Source organism: Streptopelia decaocto, assembly GCF_964273445.1.
Source record: "Streptopelia decaocto genome assembly, chromosome: 7".
Taxonomy (NCBI): Eukaryota; Metazoa; Chordata; class Aves; order Columbiformes; family Columbidae; genus Streptopelia; species Streptopelia decaocto.
This window is the reverse complement of record NC_138661.1, coordinates 388,498-413,571: the sequence shown is the minus strand read 5'-3', so window position 1 is coordinate 413,571 and position 25,074 is coordinate 388,498. Positions and strand designations below refer to the sequence as shown.

The 25,074-nt window shown below is 54.1% G+C and overlaps 1 protein-coding gene across 1 annotated transcript in view; it reads right to left on the bottom strand.

The window, feature by feature from the left end:
• Positions 1 to 20,428: 20,428 nt before the first annotated feature.
• The window catches only part of LRFN5 (leucine rich repeat and fibronectin type III domain containing 5), a 45,839-nt gene continuing 41,193 nt past the window's right edge, over positions 20,429 to 25,074 (bottom strand). Inside the window, exon 4 of the mRNA XM_082058777.1 lies at positions 20,429 to 20,735. Within this exon, the coding sequence (XP_081914903.1) occupies positions 20,626 to 20,735 (110 nt within the window). The 3' untranslated portion in view covers positions 20,429 to 20,625. The remainder of the gene's footprint in view (positions 20,736 to 25,074) is intronic.

The window sequence follows — 25,074 nt, the reverse complement described above, 5'->3', positions numbered from 1 at the left end:
AGGCACGGCACTGCGGCACAGCTCATGGCAGGGTGACGGTGAGCACTGATGGCAGGGTGACGGTGAGCGGCACAGCCCATGGCAGGGTGACGGTGAGCGGCACAGCCCATGGCCCGGTGACGGTGAGCGGCACAGCCCATGGCCCGGTGATGGTGAGCACTGATGGCAGGGTGACGGTGAGCGGCACAGCCCATGGCAGGGTGACGGTGAGCACTGACGGCAGGGTGACGGTGAGCGGCACAGCCCATGGCAGGGTGACGGTGAGTGGGTGATGTAGTGCTGGCTGGGGGCAGAAACCGCGGCTGCAGGGGGGTTTTGATGGGGAGGCAGCCAACAGCAGAGCTGGGATGAATCACTGCCAGCTACCAGGATATCTAAACTTACATGAAACATCTACTCATAGTCTGAAGAATCACAAGCTAAGTACCAGGCAGTTTCCTCCCCAGTGCCAGGAAGCTACAGACATGAGCTGATTTGGTTTTAGCCATTTCAAGAAAAACATGTTCTGATTGCGCTCCCTGGGTTGTCACAGCAAACACCTCAGCAGGCTGTGGCCACTGGCATGGGGACAGGCGTCTGTCACACGGCTCGTCCCCTGCCATCGTGCCATTCCTTTGGCTGCTCTCATGATTCTGCCTGGTACGATAAAAACATCTTGTATGTGTGTCCAACAGCCTTTCAATCGTGTTTTTGAGGCCTGACACACATGGACCTCATTCCACGACTTGGTGAGCTGGTGGACAAACCTGCCGGTGAGGAGCACAGTCTCACCTGGGACAACTGCAGGCGTTTCGTTTTGGCACTCACACCTTTCCTGATGTGTTCAGGTTAATGAGAAAGCGTCAGTCACCAACTCTGGCCCAGGATGCAGATGGTCAGCGCTGAGCAGAGGTGACCCTGCTCCCGCTCCCCTTGCCAATGCCCTTTTCTTACCAGGTTGGTGCCATTGCGGGTGTCCCATGTCCCTGATGTGCCCCAGAGCTCCCGGGAGCGGAGGCTCCGGCGGCACCGGAGCTTTGGCTGTGGCCCCCGGGCTCAGCGGTCCCAGCTCTGCTGTCCCCACAGAGAGCGTTCGGAGACGTAAAACTCACTGAAAGGTTAGCTGGGGGAAAAACAACAAAACCTGTTTAATAGAATTGCACCTCTCTGTCAAGGAGCAGAAACACAGTAATTTAACATGCAAAATCAATTATACCGTGGAAATAGCAAAGCTCATGAATGCAACGTCGTTAAAAAGTGTTTTCACATAGTACGAGAAGTAGCTGTAAAAGCAGATTGTGAGTTTTTAGAAACATGGCTGTTAGCAGATGAAGTCTCAGCCAGTAACAGGCAACAGCCAAGTAGGAGCATTATCACTATCATCCCTAATTTAGGAAAACATTCTTGAAGAAATTGCTCCAGCCAAATGTGTGTAACATTTGGCTCCAATTTAAATCTCACCTAAACCGATATGTTGTAGGCAAGGCAGGATGGAATTTGGTATCTTTGGTCTAAAAACTAAGCTTAAGTGCGTCTCGGTTTGGCAACCACCCCTTGTCGCGGGCTGGTGGGAAGTGGAGGGTCCGTGTGCCGGCATCACCCGGGGACGAGCAGCTGCCCCATCCCTGGGGACATCCCGGGCCAGGCTGGACGGGGCTCTGAGCAACCGAGCTGGTGACAATGTCCCTGCTCATGGCAGGGGTGCCACTGGGGACTGGGAGAGGGACCTTCCAAACTACCCCATGAAATGCACATTTCCCACCTGGAGTATTTCACCCCATAAATGCCTACATGCCACCCACTGGTCACATCCCACAGTGTTCCTCCATTTTACTCTCAGATGGCAGCATTTCAGCAAGGATAAAGACACACAAGTGGTGATGCGCTTATGTGGTCAAGGCAAATCCCACAAGAGGCAATAAAAGCATTATATGAACAAAACTATTAGTGAAAATTCATATTGATAATAACATATGAGAATCACACACACATATGGAAATCAGAGAACTTAAAAACTTTGTCTCCAAGAAAAACATGGTTTTGTTATATATCAGTCTTTCACACTTAGTTCTGCCTACCATTTTTGAGAAAAGTCGATTTAAAAATACAGCATTGATTTAAAAACACAGCATATCCACGTACCTTGAAAGAACTCAAAAATAAGGGCAGGAAACAGGTTGTAAAGTGTTAATACATAGGAAGCTCTTTGCAACATAAAATTATTAATTTGTGCAATAATTGCATAATTAATACTTGGTCTCATCTCATCCTCTTTCAAACATATTCCCATGTTGCACAGAAGTTGTTGGTTAATGAATTAAGCAGTTTGATGAGGATGAATCACAATTTTTCCTATCAATATTAAAATATTGCCAGCGGTATGTTTTTCAGTTTGGGTCATGAAAGTTTAAATCGTAATATTGTCAAAAATGTAGACGTGATGTTTTCCCAGCCTCGGTGCAAAATCAGAGGAGCCCAAGTTTGGTTTCCAGATTTGCGGGTGTTGGACTATTTTTATTTGCTGCTTTTCCATTCAAGCAATGACATGAACATACGGTACCTTGCAAAACTTCAGACATATCAATAATAGCATCTGAAATGGAGAAATCCAGTTACTCGGGAAACCTCAAGTCAAAACTAGTTTGTTCCTTGGACTATGATTAATGTGGTAAGTGGTAGCAGATGGCAGACGCTTTGAGAAGCCTCTGCTCTCCAAAGAAGTGTTAATTACTTCCAAAGCTGCAGCAAAAGGATAACAGAGAAAGAGCAGGTACCAGCAGCGCTGCAGGAACACGCGAACAAGGGGCACTGGGCACGTGGTCTCTGACCCCCGGGTCCCACCCAGCCCTCACCTCCTGGGGGCTCCGTGCTGGGGCAGCTGGTGACATCCACACTGTGCACGTGCCACCAAAGCCATGCCTCCCGGGTCACTGCCAGGCTAGGACAGCCAACAAACCCTTCGTGCTCTCCCTGAGCAGAGACAGAAAGCAGTGGCCTGGTAAGCGGCAGACCACACGCTGGTCCAATGTTGGCATCACGCTGGTTTTTGGGCGCCCTGGCGGCCAGTCTTGCAGTGTTCAGAGCTCCAGCTGTGGCGGCAGGCAGTACTTCTTCATTAAACGCTGGTTTAATTGCTGGGCCAGGCTGATGCTGCAACATTCTTCATGCCTAGTCTGAGTTTGTCAGGTTTAGGTTTCACTGACTGGCTTTTGCTAGGCTTTATTTCTGCTAGATTAAAAGAGCTGTTAAAAGATGTTTATATTTCTGGCTGCCAGCTCCGCAAACCTCTCCAAGGCTCTGACAATTGAGCCAAGTTTCTTCCTGGGGATAGGGGAAGCATGAGCTCCAAATAACAGACTTTGTGTGCTAAACTCAATCTCCAGTGACACCTATGCAAACAGAATGCATTCAAAGACATTGCTAAAATACAACTGACTGGCCATGCAAGTGGAAACAACTGCAGATGCAGAAGGAGACTGCTCAGCTCGTGGCTCCCGCTGCACGGGGTCTACAGCAGCAGCGCTAAAACCAGCACAGACACGTGTTGTGTCGCTGGACATCAGGGAACTGCTCACAGAAAAGGAGAGTCTCTGAAAAGGGCCCCTTTAGCATATTGGTGCATCCATTCCCAGAGTGCACAGGGACCCTGTGGAGGGGTCTTGATAGATAAAGACCTGTTGCTGAATTAGTCAGGCTCAAAGGAATCTCAAGGCCTCTTCGAGAAGCTGAGATCAGAGTCTGCTGTGAGAAAGAGGGGCGTTCCACAATCACTGGGGTCCTGGCGTGGCGTGAATCACCGGACGTATCATCAGTGAGACTCCAGAGCACGGACAGCCCACGATACTCATTTAGCGAATCCATGCTTGGAGCGTGGACGCGTGATTAGAATATAGTTACGTATATAAGGAGACTTGTTTCTGTAATAAATGGCTTAGCGTGATTCACATTGAATCGACTGGTTTTGCTAAGTCCTTATCTCGCTCTAACAGGACCCGGGACCAGCCCCGCCTGGTTGCACCGTGGGGACGGTGCAATAGCAGCCGCCCCTGCAGAGGCGAAGAGACAGGGCACAGGACAGTGTGTGCAGTTCTCCAGAGCCCCCGCACCCCGTTTGGCCCTGACAGCTGGAACACAACCCACACCGGCCTCCCCAGCCCGCGGGGAGGAAAGAGCCGGACGAGGTTCCTGCCCCGGGGTCGCTCGCTGCTCACGCACAGCATCACCCCGGGAGACCCGGCTTCTCTCCGACACTGTGGTTTCCAGGTACTCATGCAGAAAAGTGCAGTGTAACCAATTATTTTGTGTTTGCGCTTCTGGGAAGTGCTCTGTTCGACTGACAAATTGACCAGAAAAACAAGCAAGGCACTTCCCACCCTCCCCACGCCTTTGAGTGCGAGCTCGCTCTGCGCGCCAGGGAGATCCTTTGAACAGGGAGCGAAGTGTTACCCGTACCTAGAGGAAATCTTAATTGGATATAAGAAAAGATTTTGTATATTCAGTGTAAAGGAGACTAAGCCACTTAGGAAAGGATCAAACAAATCCTCTGAAGTGGGCCAGTATCATTTGATCAGCACTTGGTGTCTTCAAACTGAGATGGTTTCTTTCTTTAGTCTGAGAAGGAGACGCTCTCGTTAAACTGCAGGTTTGGAGCCTATCGTGCCTGTTAATGTAAGTGAGAGAGTATTACCCCACTGTGGGAGTCACTGGCCTCGTATGTAAAACCCGTCCAAGCAAACAAGCTGTGGTTCAGATGCAGAGCTGGGGATGCACAAGGGAAAGGGGCAGCAGGCTGGGGACCTGGGAAACGGGGACCGTTCCCTCCTTGTCCTCACACCTTTTGCCACTCAGACCAGGGACCTGCAGCAATGCTTTTGTGTCACAAATATCCCTCCCAGGAGCCAGGCCCCCTCCAGCCTCAGAAATCATCTTTCCAGACGCCGGTGCTTTCTGCTCACGCAAACAGCGACAAGACATCAGCACGGAATGTACAACAGCAATGCCACGCATCTGAATCAGGCACAGCCAAGTTGTTTATTATTCTTTAAACTGAACTGCAAAATTTCAAACTAATTTAGACACAACTTCAGCTGAAGTTTCTGCAAAACAGCTATGGTGCATGTCAGGGCAGAGGCACCACCTGGGGACGCGCAGGGTGCTCGTTCATCTCCAGCTCAGCAGTGACGTGTCCAAGGCTCCAGCTGCTGCTGCCAGCAGCTCTAGAACAGTCCCCACGCAACCACCCGAGCGCAGTCTCAGCATTGCCAGAGCTGCATTTGCTGTCCCGTTTATTTTACTCCCTGTCCTAAGCACGAACAGTCACTCCACAAACAGCCGCAACGCGGGGTTGCCCACAGGTCGTACTGTGGACTTCTTCATTCTCGCTTCTCTCGGGACCAGAACTCTTGTTCCCCACATCTCACCGTGTTTGACTCGCTGTGCCATCTCTTACACCCTTGGCAGATACAAACAGACCCGTGTGTCGAAGAGCTTGGTGCACTCTGATCGCAGGTTTTACATCAATATATGCGGAAAGTTTTAAAGGGTTTACAAAACGGGGGTTCTGCGGCCGTGTCTGTTCCTCACACGTACTCTGCTTTGCACCTGTTTTCCTGTCAAAAACCCTTCAACAAAAACAGCAAAAAAGAAAAGAAAACCTCCAATGACAAGACGAGTTTCCTAAGCTCTTAGTCTTTACATAACACAAATCAGATAGTGGGAATGATTATTCATGCCCTTAAAACATGCTGTGTTTTGAAAACTTTCTTCACAGAAATGCCAACAAGAAGAGGGGGGCGGTGAAGAAAAGGACAAAACTCAGACAAGAGATGTGCCCCAGCAGGAAGGACAGCTGCCGCCCCGGCCCCTGCACGCTCCTTTTTGTGTTTATGTATTCCCTGTGTGTACAATCATGTAAAAACACTGCTTTCACATGTTTGCAAATAATGCCAGTGAAGGGACTGCAATGGCAAACCAAGCTGCTGCGGTGCTGCCCACGCGTGCCCCGCGGTGCTGCCCACGCGTGCCCCGGGGGTGCTGCCCACGCGTGCCCCGGGGTGCTGCCCACACGTGCCCCGGGGGTGCTGCCCACACGTGCCCCGGGGGTGCTGCCCACGCGTGCCCCGGGGGTGCTGCCCACGGGGTCTGCGCTCCCCAGCCGCGCCAGCTCGGAACGTCATCCAGCTGCCAGGAAATAACAGTCACTTTTCTACCCAGAGAAGTTCAGAAGACACCCCAGGCAGATGACACAGTAATGATAATTACTGCCTTACATTAACAGAAACAGAGGAGGAATGCAATAAGGATTTCTGGTAGTATATCTCCATTGAATGGTCACTTTCCTTGTCTAAAAATCTCAGTTCAAATAAAAGCGGAGAGTTTTCTCTGTAATAAATTCAAGGACAATTAGCTGGAATCATCCAGTGAAACCTAAGATACCTCAGAGGAAGTGTTATGGCTTGCCATAAAAATATATACACTTCATTTGTGACACTCAAAATCTTGTTATGGGCAAAAGGGAGTGCACAGCCGAGGTGCCAGGAATTTACTGCTAGTACAATTAACATTTTACCAGCCTAATCAAAATGGGAGAAGCGGTTATTATTAGTCCAGTTACAACTGCACTAACACACTCCAAATTATCTAATCATTATTTAAAAATTCATTAAAAATACCACTAAAACCTTTTTAGGTCAATTCCCCGGTGTTCCTGTGAGGGGAACTCCCCAGCGCCAGGGCTCAGCTCCCACTGGGACCCCGGGCACCCGAGCTCCTCTGCATCCCACTAATTGTGGGTCACGGGTGGGTCACACCAACCAGCAGAGCTCCTCATTAGCACCAGCAAGTAATTAACAAAACACAAGCTACAGCAGAAACAAACCCAGGCAACAGGCTCCCCACTGCAGGCATTCGCTGCCCAGTGCCACGGCGCTGGCACCGTCCCACAGCGCTCAGAGCCGGCACGGGGATCCGTACGGAGCACACGGCACTCCTTCAGCAAGGGCAGAATTTCAATTAATGGGGTACGGGTGAGTTAATTTGGTGAGGAAAAACACCAAGAAAAGCTGAGCCATTATAATATCCTCGGGAAGGACACTGGGGAGGAGCAGGGACGAGCGGGGCGCTGGCTGGGGGCACCAGGCGGCCAGAGCTGCGATACCACCCTGTGCCACCACTGCTGTGCCACCACCGCTGTACAGCTGTGCTGGAAGCCAAGAGCAGTTTCCCCCTCCCTGCTGGGTCTGTTCTCAGCAGTGACCCCTGGAAGGGGCTGAACCCCCAACACACAACAGCAGTGATGCCGGGGCAGGATGGCAGACCTGGTGATGCTGGGGCGGGACGGCAGACCTGGGGATGGGGACAGTGGGGCGGGACGGCAGACCTGGGGATGGGGACGCCAGGGCGGGACGGCAGACCTGGGGATGGGGACGCCGGGGCGGGACGGCAGACCTGGGGATGGGGACGCCGGGGCGGGACGGCAGACCTGGGGATGGGGACAGTGGGGCGGGACGGCAGACCTGGGGATGGGGACAGTGGGGCGGGACGGCAGACCTGGGGATGGGGACAGTGGGGCGGGACAGCAGACCTGGGGATGGGGACAGTGGGGCGGGACAGCAGACCTGGGGATGGGGACGCCGGGGCGGGACAGCAGACCTGGGGATGGGGACGCCGGGGCGGGACGGCACCTGGGGATGGGGACGCCGGTGGGGCAGCGACAGGCACAGCCGCATCCCAGCCCCCAGGACCTGTGTAGCGCTGATGGTGTGTGATGCCAAAAACCATCTCTCACGTGCCCTTAGATGAGTAACCAGGAACTCAGAAACCCTCTGCTGCAGGCGCCTGGCACTACAGTGTTGTATCCTACACCTATAGTAATTGTTAGACTAATTAAGAGTTTTCTTTGATTTAGCCGTTTTAAACACAACGTCCTCACGGTTTTGCCCAGCCCCTTTGGCAGCAGCATTTCAAAGAACACGCTGTGCAAACCAGCTGGTGGCATCGCGAGCGGAGCCGCCCGGAGCGGCCGCTCAGGCCGTGCTGCAGCTCGGCTCCGGGCCGCCCGCAAACCCGGACAGACCCGCTGATTCACAGTTTGCCTGTGAGAAATTCATACAGCCTAGTGCCCTTGATATCAGAGCAACTGGATGTAAATTGGATATTCAGTATGTATTTTCTTATGGAAAATAACTCCAAAGGGATGACTAAATGACTTTTCAATCCAGCTTGGATTTATGACTTTCTCAAACATCACACAGATGCATTTCCCTGCCTCTGTTTTTTTCGCCCTTCCAAGGTCAGGAAACAAGTTTAACACAAACAGGCAGGGATGCAACATTTTTAGTGTTTCACAACAAAACATCTGTAATAAACAGCATGACTGTTGAAAGTTTCTGAACAGAACTACAGGTAAAATAATCACGTAACCCATCACAAGCTGATCCAGCCCAGAAGAACCTTTGATCCAACCCCACATAAGGTCTTGGACCAGCCAATAACCCTGACAGCTGCGACAGCACAAATCGCTTTATCGTTATGAAGCCGCTGAAAGCAAAAACCGCAAATGAAAAGGCATTTTAGTGGTGATGTTTTCTTAAACACATTTTGAAGTGAAAAATGTATTTGCAATGACTCTGGTATCAGCAAAAGCAACAGTAGGAAATGTAAGAGAATTGAAGAAGTTCCAGCCAGCAAGGGGGCTGGGAAAAAAAAATAGATAGATAGATAGATAGATAGATAGATAGATAGATAGATAGATAGATAGATAGATAGAGTAAAATGAGCTGGTTATTCCCTTTTTGAAAGAACAGAGACCACTGCCAGGAGAAGGTACAAGTACCCTTGCTAAAATACACAAATCGCTTCTCATGTAAATCTCCCTTTTTCACTGCCTCATTGATTCTGAATGGGGTGTAAAGACGAATAATGCTGAGATAAATCTAAAGCAGAGGGAGATATACCAAATAGGAAAAACTAAAGAACCTTTTAAGAAGGAGGAAAATACATAAATAAATAAATAAAATGAGATGAAAAAGAGAGCTGTTAAAGGCAACAATTTCTTCTTTCACATCAAACAGTTACATTCACCATAGAGATAATCTGGAAAGCAGAAAGAAACATCAGTTCCTCCCGCTTCCTCTATTATTTCCTAAACAGTTTTATTGCTTGGAGAGGGCTTGCAGGCGGGGAGTGGGGAGAGAGGCTGGATGGGGACAGCGGCACGAGCCGCAGCCCCCGCGATGGGTGAAATGGCCACGGGACAAGCGGGTCCCTGGCCGCAGGTCGCTGGCGGCAGCAGGTTGGTGCTCAGGGACGGCGATGGGGGTGGGTGTGCGGGTGCTCTCCCCATCACCACCCCCGGCGGAGGGAAGCGCTGGGGCCACCCACCCAGCAGAGATCCGGCTCCCCTGGGCCTCGTCCCCACCCGTGACACCCCGCGCTTCTCAGGCTGTGTGCGGGGAGTGGAACCCAGACACCCCTCCCCACAGCCCCAGCCTGGCTGGACATCCAGAGCCCTGGGTGCTCCGCTGCGCCCACAGCATCCAACTGCCCAGCAGCGGGCACTGCGGCAGCACCCACACCCCCAGGCAAAGAAACACACTGATTCAGTGCAAGAACATACATTCAGTGCAAGAACACACCGCTGAAGTGCTGCTCTCTCCTCCTCCTCTGTTTTTTTTGTTCCTCCTCTCCTTTAAAGCAGCGGTATGTGCTTGGAAACCAGAACGCATTTGCCTGGGTTAGAGGTGGACTGGATTTTACTATCTCACCGTGCAAGGATGCAATCTGCCTCTTCTTCCTCCACACACAAGAATATTACCAACACACAGCCCTCTGCAAACCTCCAATCAGCTCTGCTCATTTCTTTCATAATGGCATTGGTTTGTTTCTTTCTGAAGGGCTCACGGGGATTCAGGAACTCAACACGACCCCTGGGTCCAGCCCCGCGCGGTGCTGGGCACACAGAAGGCACTGACAGCTCGGACACGGGGGGAGCCCGGCGGGGACAAGGTCAGCGCTGGAGCTGGACCCGCAGACACACAGCCCGCCCCTGGGGATCCTTACAGACAAAGCGGCTGAGGCAGGGGAGGAAAGGAGCTCGTCAAAACAGAAATCCCGGGCAGCTTCCTTGTGAAACATGTTGAGCGAAAGAAAACCATCATGATTGAGCACCCGCTCAGTATTCACCACTGCCTCCGTGCACTCAGCGGCCGGTGCTGCTGTGAATGGCAATAAGCCTTTCACCAGCACTGACAGTCGCTGGCCGCTGTTTCGTGCCACAAACACACTTTATATAAAGCAGAAGGACAATGCCTGAAGAATTGCAAATGCCTTTTGATAAGGTCCCCACAAGAGCCCGTTAAGGACACTTAATTTTCTCGGCACTCCTCACTGACAGCGCGGGCGGGACGAGCGGCTGCGGTGGCAGCGGCTGCATCCCGGCGGAGCCGCCACATCCCGGCGGAGCCGCCACATCCCGGCGGAGCCGCCACATCCCGGCCCTGGCTGCGATGGGGTGACGGGGACGGCTCCCTGGGCTGTGCCAAACGCACAGCAGGGGACCGCGGGGCTCAGCACCTGCACAGCCCGGCTCTGCCGCGCAGGAAAACCCGCTGTCTGGTCCAGAGGGGTGAACCCCAGAGCCCTCAGCCTGGAGAGGGCACGGGAGCTGGAAGCCACTAACAGGGTGACCATGGTCATTCCCCCCAGTTCAACAGCACCATGGGCACCCACCTCACTGCCATCGCGGTTTAATTATGTTCAGAAAGGGGCCCCAAGACTCATATCCAGTCTCTAATGTTTCCTGCAATGATTTCCTTACACTTGTAGTCACTGTCACATCCTCCAAAGCAGCCCAAGGCGACATGCTGTAGCTGGAACAGTGAAACAGACCAAGGAACACCTTTTTAACCAGGGGTAGTGCATACCCTGTGCGTGCTCACTAACAGGATCATCAGGTAGTGGGGTCTCTTGTTTTACTGCTCTGTAAGTGCTTACTTGTGCACTTTTGTCTTCTGAAGAGCAAACCACCATTCTCTTCGCAGCTGAACTCCCCCTGTCCATACATTCCTTCAAAAGGGATTGCTAGTGTGATTTGAGACTGGTCCGGCTCACAGCCAAGGGTTTTGTGCCTGTTCCTGCTCAGGTCAGCTCTGGGTTGGGTGGGGGTCACACGTCCGGGGACAGGATGCAGAAGTGTCCATCTCCGGCCAACCTTGCCCACCCAGCACTGGGCGTCGAGCTGGGACACCAGCTCCTGCACGCAGCCAGAGCATCGGCTGAGCACCCGCAAGCACTGCAAACTGGGTCTTGCAGAGCCGGGATGGCAAACCCCAGACAAAGCTTCACCCTGCGAGCAGAGGGCTGTGTTTTGCCAGCCGTGCCTGTCGGCACTCCAGGAATGCGGCGGCAACAAAACCCACACGTTCCTCCGGCACGAAAATACCTCTGCGTGGGCTGAGCCGCGCGAACGCTCCTTCCGCACCGGCACCCGCGCCGTCACGACAGGCGGGCGAGACACAGAAATAGCTCTGCCCCTCTGGCGCTGCCTCTGCAGGCTGCGAGCTCGGGCTGCCGGAGGGTTACGCGTGTCGGGGGCGAGCGCTGATCCCCACCCGCACGCCCTGTGCCCCCTGCCCCTGCTGCCGGTGCGGCCGGGCTGTGCGCTACCCTCCTCTGCTTGACATCGGTCAACACGGGTCACCAAGCGAAGCACCTAATGCCATGGTAGGAAACCAGTTAATCTATGAATCGCACCAGGTATTGGCTAAAAAATCAAAACAGAATAGGGGGAACTGTGTTCTGAAAGGCTTCAAAGCTGGCATTTCCTTTCTGTTCTGAAGGTGAACGGTGTCTAGAACAAGCTGTGTTACAGCAGCAAGACAGAGTCAGAAGGAACAAGGAAAAGATGGAGAACCCTTTATCTAAACATGCACACACAACCCTCTGCACCTTCTGCAAGTCTCTGCTGCACCATCCTGCTCTGCTCTGCCGAGGGGATGGGTGAGTGACCAGAGCCTTTCCTGCCACCTCCCCAGGCTCTGCCCCTCTGGCTTCACTTCCCAGCGTGGCATTTATCATGACATTATGTCCTGCTCGGTGTCACCAATACTGCGCTCTGATGACCCCAGCACAGCTCATGGCTGGCAAGATGCCGCACGAGCCCCTCCTGGCAGAGGTGCAGAGGAAAAGGCTGTCCCAGCTCTGAACTCACACCTCCGCGAAGGGCGAGAGCTGCAGGGTTTGCTCGGCACCCTGCAAATGCTAAGAGGAGAGAACATTTCGTAAACTCCAGCTGCCACCACGCAACAGCAGCTTCTACTGTTGTTTATTTACAGGGGTGAAGGTAGAAAATATTCAGCAGCTGGATGGGTTTTCTTGGAGCAAACACAGAAAGATGAGAGCACAACAAAGTGTGCAACTAACCCAGCCAAGGGAATAAGGTGCACGGAGTGTGCCGGGGCCGCCAGCAGAGCAAGGGGACCCGCCTGCGTCTGCCTGCTTAGCAGGCCGGGGTTCGCTGCTGTGTGCGCAGAGGAAATCTGAGCGTCAGTGTGTCCACGTGAACCCCAGCCAGCCACCGCACCCTCACAGAGGAGATGTCCACATGCACAACTTTTCTGCAGAAAGCCGCAGCATGATAGTGCCCATCTGTCTGACAGGAGGCACAAGGGCTACCAGAATGAAAATCAAATAAAACCTCCACCAAAACATGGAGGTGGGCTCCAGTGCTGGCTTTCCTCCAGCTTCCGGCAGCCGAGGGGCTCCCAGCAACAAAGAGCAGACGGGAGCTCAGTGCGGAGCGGTTCCCGTGCACCGACCGACCAGCCCTCGCCGTGCTCACCCGGGACTCTGGTCCCAAGGAGCCACAGAAATGCCATCTCAGAGCTGGAGAGATGATCCACATCACCACACGCTCCTCCCGGGTCACACACCCTCCCCGTACACCAGCGCCACGTGCACCCATGCTTGTCCAGTCATCAGCTCGTAAGCAGAAAAGCATGCTTGTCTGGGATGCCCAGCTGAAGGGTGCACTAGTGTTTGTAATATACAGATTTGTATTTTAGACCCAAGAATGGAATAAATAGACATTTATCTAAGTTTCAAAAGGTCACATGATTTTGTTAATCCAGGAAGAACAATTAAGCTGTAGCTGCATTTATGTGGTAACTTTGAATGTAAACAGGTATTGGAAGCAGTTTAACATCAGGAGCTCTCACACAAGGTGAGCAGAGCCAACCGGCTGCACCAGGCAGCACCGTTCCCTCCAGACCTGCCAGGACACATCACACCGGTGCTTCCCAGCAGAACCAGCGTGCCCTTACTGCACAAGAAAAGCCTCCGCTCTTCACCTGCTTCACAGTTTAGACCTTATTTTAGCATCTACATTCCAGATCCTGAGCAGCTGGGGCTGGAAAGGGACTGATGATCTGCCACGAGATACAGCAACAGGAACAGCCTTTGCCACCAGCAGCAACCAGAGATGAACTTGGAGGTCCCTCTGAGACACTGCCTGTCTGGTACCCTCCTCTGTGCTATCCAAGCCAGACTTGGCCTTTGGAACAGCATGCACAGAGCCAGTGTTAATTATCATCGCGCCATGGGCACATCCTCTGAGGCTGCGCACCCCAGCAGATCCCAGCACCGCGCTCAGCGCCAATGAACAGGAACAGGTGTCTCCACGCAGCCCCCTGACAACCTCTCATGCACCAGAAACCAAAGTCCCAGTTTTACAGCAGCAGCGTGAACTGGGACCCAGTGACGTGCCTCTGCTGGTGCAGCATGGTCTGCTTCTCCTGGAAATGCTGCATTTACCCTGTCATTATTAGTCAGTTCCGTTTGCCACATCTAGAGCGCTCAGCAATGTGTTGTTCTCAGCTGTGCCTGGGTGCTGCCGGCTGTGCCGGGAAGGGCAGCACACCGGGGCGTGGGGAACACGGGCAGCGGACCCAGCACCCCGGAGCTGGACCTGCGCCCCTCGGCGATGGCAGCGCACGATTCATAACGCTGCCTCTGTTTCCAAGGGAGAAACAGACACAGTTCCAGCTCCTCTATATTGCAGAGATTTTTAAAGTTCAGTTTATTGCAGCCTGTCAAAAGTGTTATTTGCAATATGTACCCTGCTGTATCACTTTGAAGTATATCCCGCATCTTCGCATATAAGCTAGACTAGTTATTTGTTCATTTAATGTCAGGGACTAATAGGGACAGGAGAGATACTTGTGCACTACATTTATCCACATCAACAAAAATACACAAATATATTTCAGCTCTGTTTAAAATGCAGCATTGTTATTCAACACGGTTACAGACAAAAGTTTATAGAGCACAAGCAACAGGAACTACAACACAGCACATTCTAAAACAGTGGTCTTCACATTGTCCTTTACAGCAGGATTATTCACCAGAGAGGACTTACTGTGGGGTCAGATACACCACTGTTCCACGGCTTCAGGGGGTTCCTGGGCACCGCGGAGCGCTCGGGCACAGGCTGGGAGCACCGGGGGGGTCAGCACACGTTGCCCCCGCTGCTTCGTGTGGACTGAACAGCCGCTGTGCGGGAGCCGTCAGGGCAGCCCGAACCACGGGTGGGCTTTATAAAGAAAGGAGCTTTCTCAGAAAGCTACAACTTCTTTTTTACTTCAAGAATGTTTTTTAATGTAGTTACAAAATAAGGGTTCTCTTAAGTGTTTGCCTTCCACCTAACTGTTACAACTGGTTTCAACCTGAAAAAATGCTGGAAGCATATTTGATTTTCAATTTTCTCTGGTTTTGGTGAACTGCACAAACGGTGTACTTTCAGGGAATAAGTCTTTTCCCTAAAGGGCTGTGTAGGCTGCAGGGCTCGGGGGAAGCACACCGGGGGCACAGGGCGCTGCGCACCCAGGCGTGCGGCCCGGGGCAAGAACGCTGCGGGGAGCCCTGGGCTGGCACACGGGCTGATCCCAGGCCAGACCCAGAGATGTGCTGGGCCCTGCTCACCCAGCCCAGTGCCTGCAGCCCCCCCAGCGCCGGCAGAGCCCCCCCGGTGCCTGCAGCCCCCCCAGCGCCGGCAGAGCCCCCCCGGTGCCTGCAGCCCCCCCAGCGCCGGCAGAGCCCCCCCGGCGCACGGCAGAGCCCCCCCAGCGCACGGCAGAGCCCCCCCAGCGCACGGCAGAGCCCCCCCGGCGCACGGCAGAGCTCCCCCGGCGCACGGCAGCCAGAGAAAATAAAACCAAACAAAACTACAAACAAAGAAAGCGACACACAACACAACAAAAAGACACAGAAGACCAGTGCCTCACTCTCTTTTCTACAGCCAAGGAGACAAAATCTCAGCAGGCTGTTTGCCTGGCTGGGGAAAGCGCTGGGCATCAGGAGCCCTGCACTCCAGAGCTCAGTACCATCCAGAAACAGAAGCTCAACAGCCTTAGACCATCCCATCAAACAGGGGAACTGAGCCCACCCAGTCTGAAGGAAAAGCACAGACAGGACTGCTTTTCCTGCACAACAGTTTAACAGTTTTTCTGCGAAGCACCTGAAACAGCCACTTAACAGAGCCAGGATCCTCAATGCCTGTGCAAGAAACCACACTGCCATGGATCTGCAGCTTTCCGGAATCTATCAACACCCCAAAATCCAGAAGTTTCATGAACTGATGCATGGAAAACTTAAGCTACTGGCAGCAGAGCAGCTTTTGAACACACCTTTGTCAGAGCTCCCAACCCTGCACCAGGCAGCTCCTGGACGGGCTCAGCTTGCTGAGCTGGGTGGCACAAGGAGTCACCAACGTGCCAGGGACCCCCCCGGCCAGGACACAGCCCCCAGCACTGAGACGCCCCCTCACCACCCGCCCCGAGGGACCGGCTGCCCACCGCCTTGTTTTCATAACTTGCCTTCTCATCCCAGCAAAGCAGAAAAACTTCTCTTGCGTCCATTCAGCTGCTCCTGGAAAGCCTCTGTAGGTTAATTCCAGGGCTGGTCCTGGCCCAGTGTCACAGAGACAATCAAACAGAGACAACTGCGAACAGCCCCTCCTCCCCATTTCCCTCCCCAGCCCCAGCTGGGGCACTTTTACACCTGGTTCCGTGGGCTGGTCTGCAGGCTGGCGGTGGGACAGCTGGCTTCTGTCACTCCATCTCAGCTGCAACAGGCACGGCTCGTTGGCTGGTGCTGGGCTTCCTGGCCCCGGGACACGGCACTGTCGCAGAATGCAAACCCCCCTCTTTCCCCCTCCCTCCTTCAGAATGGCTTCTTTTGTTTGGCCCCAGAGCCCCCGGCCAGGGCCGTTAGAAGGGAGCGCCGAGGCGCCAGGGAGCCGCTGGGCACCTGCGGCCAGTGTGGGGATGTCTGGAGGCTTCAGGGGCACCCACAGCCAGTGGGGGGGTGCAGAGAAGCTTCTGGAATGCCCAGAATTGCGAGTGTATTATGAATTTACCCTCACAGAATCGCGAGTGCCGAGACCCCAACTCGCACCGGACCGGGGCAGGACCTCGGAAGGAGAGGGAAGGACTTCCAAGAAATTCCCGCAGGCTGTGCCAGCCCGGGACAGGCTCCTGGCCCCACGCCAGCCCCGTGTCCCGTGTGGCCATCGTGCTGCTGCTAGCAAAGCCTTCTGCTGTCCTTGGGCCTAAAACGACCCTTCCGAAAGGTCCTGTAGAAGCCCTGGATGCATCAGGGCTGATGTACATCACTGGCTTACCTGAAAATCACATCCACCTTGACTCACCTCTTGAGTAAGTTGTGGGTGCAGGCTGCTCACCACGAAGAACTACCAAGAGGTGTCATTGCCAAACACAACAACAAGCTGATGTGACAAAATTGTTAGTGCTTTACTTGCCCATTTAAGAAAAATGCACAACTGCAAGCCAAAAGGTTGAAATATCTCGTGTGGACAGAGCGGTGGAAGCAGTGGGATCGGCCATTCCCATCGGTCCAAGCTGTCCCCTCCTCTGCAGGTGTTCCTGTCACCTCCTGTCCCACTGGTCCGAGCTGTCCCCTCCTCTGCAGGTGTTCCTGTCACCTCCTGTCCCACTGGTCCGAGCTGTCCCCTCCTCTGCAGGTGTTCCTGTCACCTCCTGTCCCAGCAGTCCGAATTGTCCCCTCCTCTGCAGGTGTTCCTGTCACCTCCTGTCCCATCGGTCCAAGCCATCCCCTCCTCTGCAGGTGTTCCTGTCACCTCCTGTCCCATCGGTCTGAGCTGCCCCCTCCTCTGCAGGTGCTCCTGTCACCTCCTGTCCCATCGGTGGAGCCAGCGCAGGGCGATGTGCCACCTTGTCCAGGGCTCGGCTGTACCCTGGGAAGTAAACTCGGCAGTGAAGTGACCCAAACCAGCGTAACCGTGACCTTTGGCCAAGGCCACCCCCTGGGCTCAGACCAGGTGCTCAGGGCTTCGTCCCTCCATGGCCAGAGGTCCCACGGGTTTTCCTCCCCGCGCGCTGCCCCGGGGATGCGGGTTTGTCCCCCTGTCCAGCCCCGGGCGCTGGGTCGGCAGCTGGCAAGGCGCACAGGACACGCAGTCCTGCCACCCGTCCCACGGCCAGGCACAAGCTGCCCATGCACAAAAACCTGCTTCTCTCTCACAGGAAGGGTTTGGTCCCAGCGGTGGATTACCCGCTGCCACCAGGTTTGTCCTCTGAGACAGTGACAGGACGTCGGCTCAGACACAGACTCACATATTTTAAAATTCAGTTGGGTTTTAGGACTTTAAAGGTCAGACAATTTTTTAGGGATGAATACTCCTAAATAATGAAGATGAATATTAGACCACTTAGAAAAGAATGAATGTTTAAGAGCTGTATAATTACTGCCATTCAGAAGCGTGAGCACAGATGCGGCGGTGGCTATTGCAACCTGAAATAATTCCAAAGGACTATATTATTCCCAGTATAATTGGAAGAAGGGGTTGCCATGTCATTAATCAACAGTGAAATGTCTGCACCAAGGCAAAGGACAGTAGCGTGTTGACGTCTTCCTTATCTCACACATTTTTTACCATCTGGTAGCCAGGAAAGGTCTCTTTAAGGAGCCTGTTTGACAAACGTCATCCAATGGATTGTGCCAACACTGAACCAGTCACCTCAGATCTTGTCTATACAAGATAACTTATGGAACAAAATTTCTGCAAAACGTGGTAACTTAGAATGTGGCCCACAATCCAAAGATTAAAGTTTTGTCCTCAGAACTGCCGGTGCATCCCGGCTGGTGGGAATGGAGGGGGCACCCACAGCCCGCTGTGCGGTCCCAGACCCCGGCGCCCTGAGCTGCCACCCGACCCCACGCCCACGGTGGCGCAGGCGGAGCCGCGGGGACGGTGCCTGCTCCCGTGTTTGCTCCACACACCTTCCAGGGGCTTCTCCAAAAACTTGATTCACAACTTAGCAAACCTTGACACGGTGGAAGCTGGATTTCTAACTAACGCTGAGCTGACAGGTGGAACTTACCTTAACAATTAATTAAAAAGATCTAGAAAGGAATCGGCAAGGGAAAAGGAGCTCTGCTATGTGCATGAAAGCTTGAAATTGGAGCCATTGAATGAGGGTAATAACATGATATTAATGTGAAATGAAATCCCGAGAGCTGATGCGGTCTGTGCAGCAAGAGTTCGGAGCTTGCTGGTTTAATGAGGGTTTCGGCAGCTGCACAGCCTAATGCAGGTTGTCAAAAGGAAGATGCAGCCTCTCAGTTCTCCTTGTAACTCGCACTTCCGAGTCACGGAGTCGCTCTGCCCGGCGGTTTTGCAGACCAAGGTTCATCCCCTTGCTCTGAGGAAGGTCAGTTGTCCTGCAGTTTCACCAAGGAAGTCACTTCAGTCTGCAATAGGGGAGGTGATGAGTTTGTGGACTCGATTTCCACTGAATGTTTTATTGAAAAGTAGTTTGTTTTGGGCTCATCCCCTTCCAGAATTCAAACCCAAATTACACTGCACAGTAAAGAAAGGTAAGAGCAATATGTGCTGTTATTATAATCCACATAAAATCTAGGCTATGTGTAGCACCACAAAGATCCCCAGTCACGCTTTGTGAGAATAAGAGCGATGTGTCCAACTCCTGATCTGAATCCCTTTTTCCCACTGAAGACTCCGTTCGGCCTGGCATTCCTGTGCACTGGATGAAGCACAGACTGTTTATCCCCAGGGTCTGTGGGGCAGGACCAGCACCAAGTTTTCTGCTCATGCACGAGCCCCTGGGTGCCAGGCCCCACCGGCGAGCTTGGGGTCCCCATCGCCAACCCCGAGTGAGCCCCGGCTGCCACTGTGCACTGTGCAGCCTCCAGCACTGCAGCCATCACAGGAGAACGCGCAAGAGGGAACGCAAAGGGTGAGGCTCCTGGCACAGCCCAGACTCCCCTTGCGCGGGTGGATTGTCCTGGGGAGGCGCTGGAGTGTCTGCCGCAGGGGCAGACCAGGGCTGAGCTCCGTCACCCGCGGGGACCACGGGGCTGGGCAGCACCATCTCCTGCCCTCCACGCAGCCCGCGTGAAGCCAGTCCCATCAACAATAAACACTTATACTGGCTGTAATCTGTTCTTCAGAAATTATATTAAAGCTGGTTGATTCCCTGCGGTTTTTGTAGAAGCTATAATTATATCTGTGAGCCATATGGGATTCTTAACAATGAGGAAAAGAAAAAAAAACAAAAACCCCTTGGTCCTGTTTGAGAAGCGAGGCGTGACGGGGCGACCCGCTGTCTGGCTGGGCTGGCAGTGTGGCCGGAGGGGCTGGTGCAGCCACAGGACGCTGCAGCCCCGGCTGGTCCCCATTGTCCTCTCATGGGACGGCTGCAGCCCCAGCTGGTCCCCACTACAGCTGCAGCCCCGGCTAGTCCCCACTGTCCCCTGCCCCATGCTGTCCCATGATAGACTGACACAGCACAGGAGCTGGGGGCACACCAGTGCTCGGTGCTCTCCCAGCACAGGGGGCTGCAGGACCCTGCGGTGCTGTCACCCACCACGTTGCAGGGTCCCTGCCCAGCGCCGCGAGGGGCAGCCTGGTCCCCGGAGGGGGTTTAGCAGGGCCAGTGGCGCTGGAGCTCCAGGGCTTTCCCCAGAGCGGGCAGGGGTGGTCAGGTGCCCCTCTCTGCTCCAAGCCCATGCCCTTGCCCGGCACCAAGGGCCAATGTCGGTGGCTTTGCTGCGGCACCGGTGCCTGAGCCAGCCGGTCGCGCAGGGCTGGGGCTGTGCCAGGCAGGACTCGCTGCCGCTCGCTGCACAGAGTCCCGGGCCCCTGCCCGCCCACGCTGCAGGGACACGTGTGACCCGCCGTCCCTGCCGGGCACACGGAGCACACCGGCACGGGGAAGCAGCCCATGCACAGACACCTGCACCGGGAAAACCCTTCGGATCAACCAACATGGCCACGCCGTCATAGTAAAACATTTATTTGTTCAGGTGATATAAGCTACCACGTTTACAGTTCGTGAACTCACGACTGGCGACATTTAACATGACTTGGGACTGCAGCTTTTGCCACCAGATTTTTCACCATAATTTTTAGTTTTATAAAAACCTTGGACACCAGAAAAACAGGTATTTAGACTTAATGTGGCAGATGGGACACGGGCAATCTGTGAACGGGGGAAGAAAGTTCATCCCACGCAGCCAACCTCAACGGCCTCTCGGCTTTGGCTGCAGCTTCAAGTAAAGGTTTCGGCAGGTTGAGCGTGGTGCAACACATTACTCTTCAGTGAGTTGGAATCGTATTGTTTTCTGCCGAGTAAGAACGTCGGTGGCAACGTTTTCGGGGAGCGGAGGTGGGCAGGCGTCCTGTGGATCAGCCCCAGCTTCTGTGCAAAGAGACAAAACAGCGACAGTGAGGGGAGAAGGAGAGGGATCCGAGCCCTCCCCGTGGCCGGGGCCGAGCTGCCGCGGGGCCGCTGGCGCTGGGAGGGGCTGGGCAGGATCCGCCTGAGCCCGGCACCGCGCCGGCAGCACCGGGAGCCGCCCGCGGCAGAACCTGCGTCCAGCCCCCACACCAGCACTGTGGGGACCGAGCCGGGGCACAGCCAAGGGGAGGAAGAGTCAATGGCACCCAGCATCCCGGCCTGCGGCTGGTGAGCTGCCAGCCAGCCCCACCGGCTGGAAGAGCTGGCACAGCAGCGCTGCTGCTGACGGGAAAGGCAAACTAACAAAAAACTCCCAAATCCCCAAAATGGAAGCAGTAAGGCTCATTGTTCCAGAATCAGAGAGTTTTCCAGTTTCTAGATTTCCTCCTGCCCTCACTGAGGCCAAGCCTTTTTCCATGGCAGGGACTTGAACCCTTTGCATAGTTTCAGAGGTTTGCACAGAACTGAAACACCAGGACGGAGCCATGGGTGGGCACGAATCCAGCACTTGCATTGGTGAGGTTTACATGCAAGAGAAAATCACTGCAGAGAGAATGTGCAGATGTTTAACTGCGCTGCCCCGAGGTCCCGCACAGTTCCCATCGATCACGGCGCAGCACGCAGCCTGGGGACAGCTGCACCGCCTCGCCGCGGTCCCACCGCGCCTGGCGCTCGCTGCCACCCCGGTGCGGCTCCACTTACCTGAGGGAATGCAAAGGTGCAGTTGTGGTATGTAAATGCGAACTAGACACCATGTTTAAATTCATCCCTGGTTTGCTGCGGGTCGCAGCTCCGGCTGCCCACACACTGGCTGCGCCAAGCCCTGGCTCACGTCTGCCGGTCCCGCCGCAGCAGCCCGGGCAGGCGGGTGCTGCCGGGCCACAGCGGGCCGGGCCACAGCCCTTACTGGTTCTCATTTCCCTCTCCCAGTGGAAATTTCCCCTGCAGAGACTGCGTGGCTCACACGCAAACCACAGTGGGTGCTCTGGAGAAGCAATCTGGTACTTATATGTAAAACTGGCAGTCAGGAGGAAAACCAGCTCAGCACCCAGCCAGGCGCAATGGCTTGTTCTTGACTTTCACGTTTATAAAAGGCAACTTTCAAAAGTGCAGTGCTCGAAAGAACCTGAGGTTCTTGTACCAGCTTGTGCTTGCACCAGCGCAACAAAACAGGAGCTTATTCTGTTCATTCCGTACAAAGCTTCCAAGGTGGGGTCTCTGCAGCCAGCAACGTGCTACGTTTGCTGTTTTCCCTTTTTAGTTTCCTTCCTTGCAAGCTAAGCTTCCTCCTTTCTGCAGCAGCAGCCTTTGCACCCAGCTCCTGTGAATAAATCAATTACACTAAAAGTCTACAGTCAGCAAGACCAGTAGGACTTGCCTTTTATTGGTCTGGTATTACTGATGCCAGGGTGTCGGTGCTTTAACCCACACCCCTTCAGCCCCACTAACACTCTTGTCTCGTGGACATCTGCACTGTTGCGAAAGCGAGACCGCAGCCGCGTTCAAACCGAGCCAGAACAGGGCACGTTTTCTTATTTACAGAGCTGATTTAACCGGGCGGTCATGGAAGGGAAGGCACGGCTGCTGCCCGCGCAGGGTGGGCTGGTGCCAACCGGCCCCCCGGCAGGTGCCCGACGGGAGACATGTTTTCTGTAAGCAGGACCTATTAACTTTGCCATGGTTTGCTTCTTTTAAATCAGAACTTTGACCAACATTAGGATTACTAAATTACCAGGAAAAAGCAAGGTGTGATTTCATGGCTGTTGTTATTGCTGTTTTAGGAGAGCAATAGCACATCCCTGGTTGCAAGCAGCACCCTAGAACAGGACAGTAAATGTTCCTGAGCCATTGCAACGCTGACAGATGTTGCCACTCTGCGAGCGGCACCTCGAGACTGCAGCTCCTCTCAATTAATACAAGAGAAGCGATAGTGAGTGATAGCAGCTGTGGCCATTATTTCTGCTGGCTGAATCAATTACTGGAGGAAGCATCGCAGCGCCTCTGTGTGCAGGGGCCCTGGTGGCTCTGGGTACAGTTTCGCAGCAGCACAGGAATGGCTACACTGCACTTTCTCGAGGGCGCACAGCGAGCAGCGGCTGTGGCAGGACTGTCGCTGGCACAGCTCAGTGTCACGGCGCCAGCGCATGATGCTCAGCGCCAGGTGCACAAGGAGTCACTGAGAGACGCATTGTGCAGTGCCAAAGCAGCGACCGGCCGGGCTCTCGTGGTGCCGGGAGGCAGGAGTGTCCCGTGCTGCTGGCAGCAAGTGTCCAGCCTCCATAGCTCTGCCGCGGCAGGGACAAGCCAGACCTGGGGCAGCACCACGGCAGGAGCACCCACAGTAGTGCAGGCAGCACCCACGGCAGTGCAGGCAGCACCCACGGCAGTGCAGGCAGCACCCACGGCAGCGCAGGCAGCACCCACGGCAGTGCAGGCAGCACCCACAGTACTGCAGGCAGCACCCATAGTACTGCAGGCAGCACCCACAGTAGTGCAGGCAGCACCCACGGCAGTGCAGGCAGCACCCACAGCGGTGCAGGCAGCACCCACGGCAGTGCAGGCAGCACCCACAGCGGTGCAGGCAGCGCCCACAGCGGTGCAGGCAGCACCCACAGTAGTGCAGGCAGCACCCATAGTACTGCAGGCAGCACCCACAGTAGCGCAGGCAGCACCCACAGCGGTGCAGGCAGCGCCCACAGCGGTGCAGGCAGCACCCACAGTAGTGCAGACAGCGGGGACTGCTGGGCCAACGCATGGGAACACGCTGGCAGAAATAACCCACATTGGCACCCAGAGCGGAGCAGTACCATATATTCACTGTATAGAACATGCCCAGAACACAAGTGGAAAGGCAGCACAGAAAACAACTAACACAAAACCTTTTCACCCAACAAAGCCCTTGCTTCTCTATCCAGATATTGTTTGTACCAGCCCTCTTTAACACAACACATACACTCAGATTAAAGGATGAGGAAAAGGTGTGAGAAAAAGTGTGTGCCAGCAATTTTAATAAGAGTAAACAAATTTGTGCAGTAGTTTCTCCTCTTCCAGTGCTTGTGAAAACAGACACCATCTCATGGCTAGAAGCTCGGTTAATCTGTTTTGGAGCATCCCCTCAGGGAGCAGAGGGTGCAGGACGGCAGAGCCCGGCCAGCCCCGGACACGCCGCACCCCCGGCACCCCGGCACTGCCCTGCGCCCCGGCACCCACCGCCCACACGGGACACTGCTCGCGCTTGTTCAACCCACATTTCGTTTCGGAAGCACCAGAAAACATTGCAGTATTGCACTCCGAACACAAACACACCAGCGTTATTCTGATCAAGGAGCATTGCAGCACTTTCTGCTTCCAACTGTTGGAAACCTCTGGTTTTGCAGAACAGAAAGGACAGAGAATTTCCTCCTTCACAAGGCTTCCCACACTTTGACTGAATCGGGCCTGAATGAAATGCAGGGTCCTGCTGCAGTTGCTGCAGTGGAAATGGCAGGTTTCGTGCCCAAGGGACGTTCCTCTCTGCCCGAGAGAGAACGCTGCACGAGACGAGCCCTCTGATACCCAGGTTTAACTGTTCTACGCTATTAGCAGAGCATTAAATCAAACGCAGCAACATATGGTCCTTCTAAGCCGCTTATACAGATGCGCTGTGGACAGAACACTCAGCTTTGGTGTTTAGAAAATGATTCCTTTGAGTAAAAAATTAAAAATATAAAAATAAAACTCCCTAAATCCCCCAAAGATGTTAATATTTTAGCACTTTCACAAAACATTAGACACATTTACGTCCAATTTTAGACAACATATAAAGCTTTTTCATTGGATGTTTTTAAAACGCACAATAAAAACGAACACCTTTAGAGCAACCTCCACACCCCCGCGCAAGGGGCAGGTCGTGCGGCAGCTCCCAGCTCCTCGCCGCGGCACCCGCGCCGTGCCCACGCCTGGCACCGCTCGGACAGCGCGGCCCCGAGCTGCTCCGTCCAACAGCTGCGTTCTGTGCACACGGCCCCCGGCAAGAACGAGGACCTACAGACACATCTGAGGGACTTGTTCTTTACTTTTCCAGCAGGAAGGTATTCTGAGGCTTCATTTCCTTTTGGTCTCTGCGTTTCTCAAGGGAAGTAAAAGGACTTCTTAAGAGAGACCCTCTTGTTTTTGTGTCCTTCACGCCACCTTCACCCAGACTCTGCTTTTCCACAACAGGCAGTAAAACCACTGAGAGCGACCCAGGGTGGCCGAGAGCAACAGGGTCACCTCGTGCATGTCCCCCCAGAGGCAGAGACACAGGGCTGCCAGGGATGCG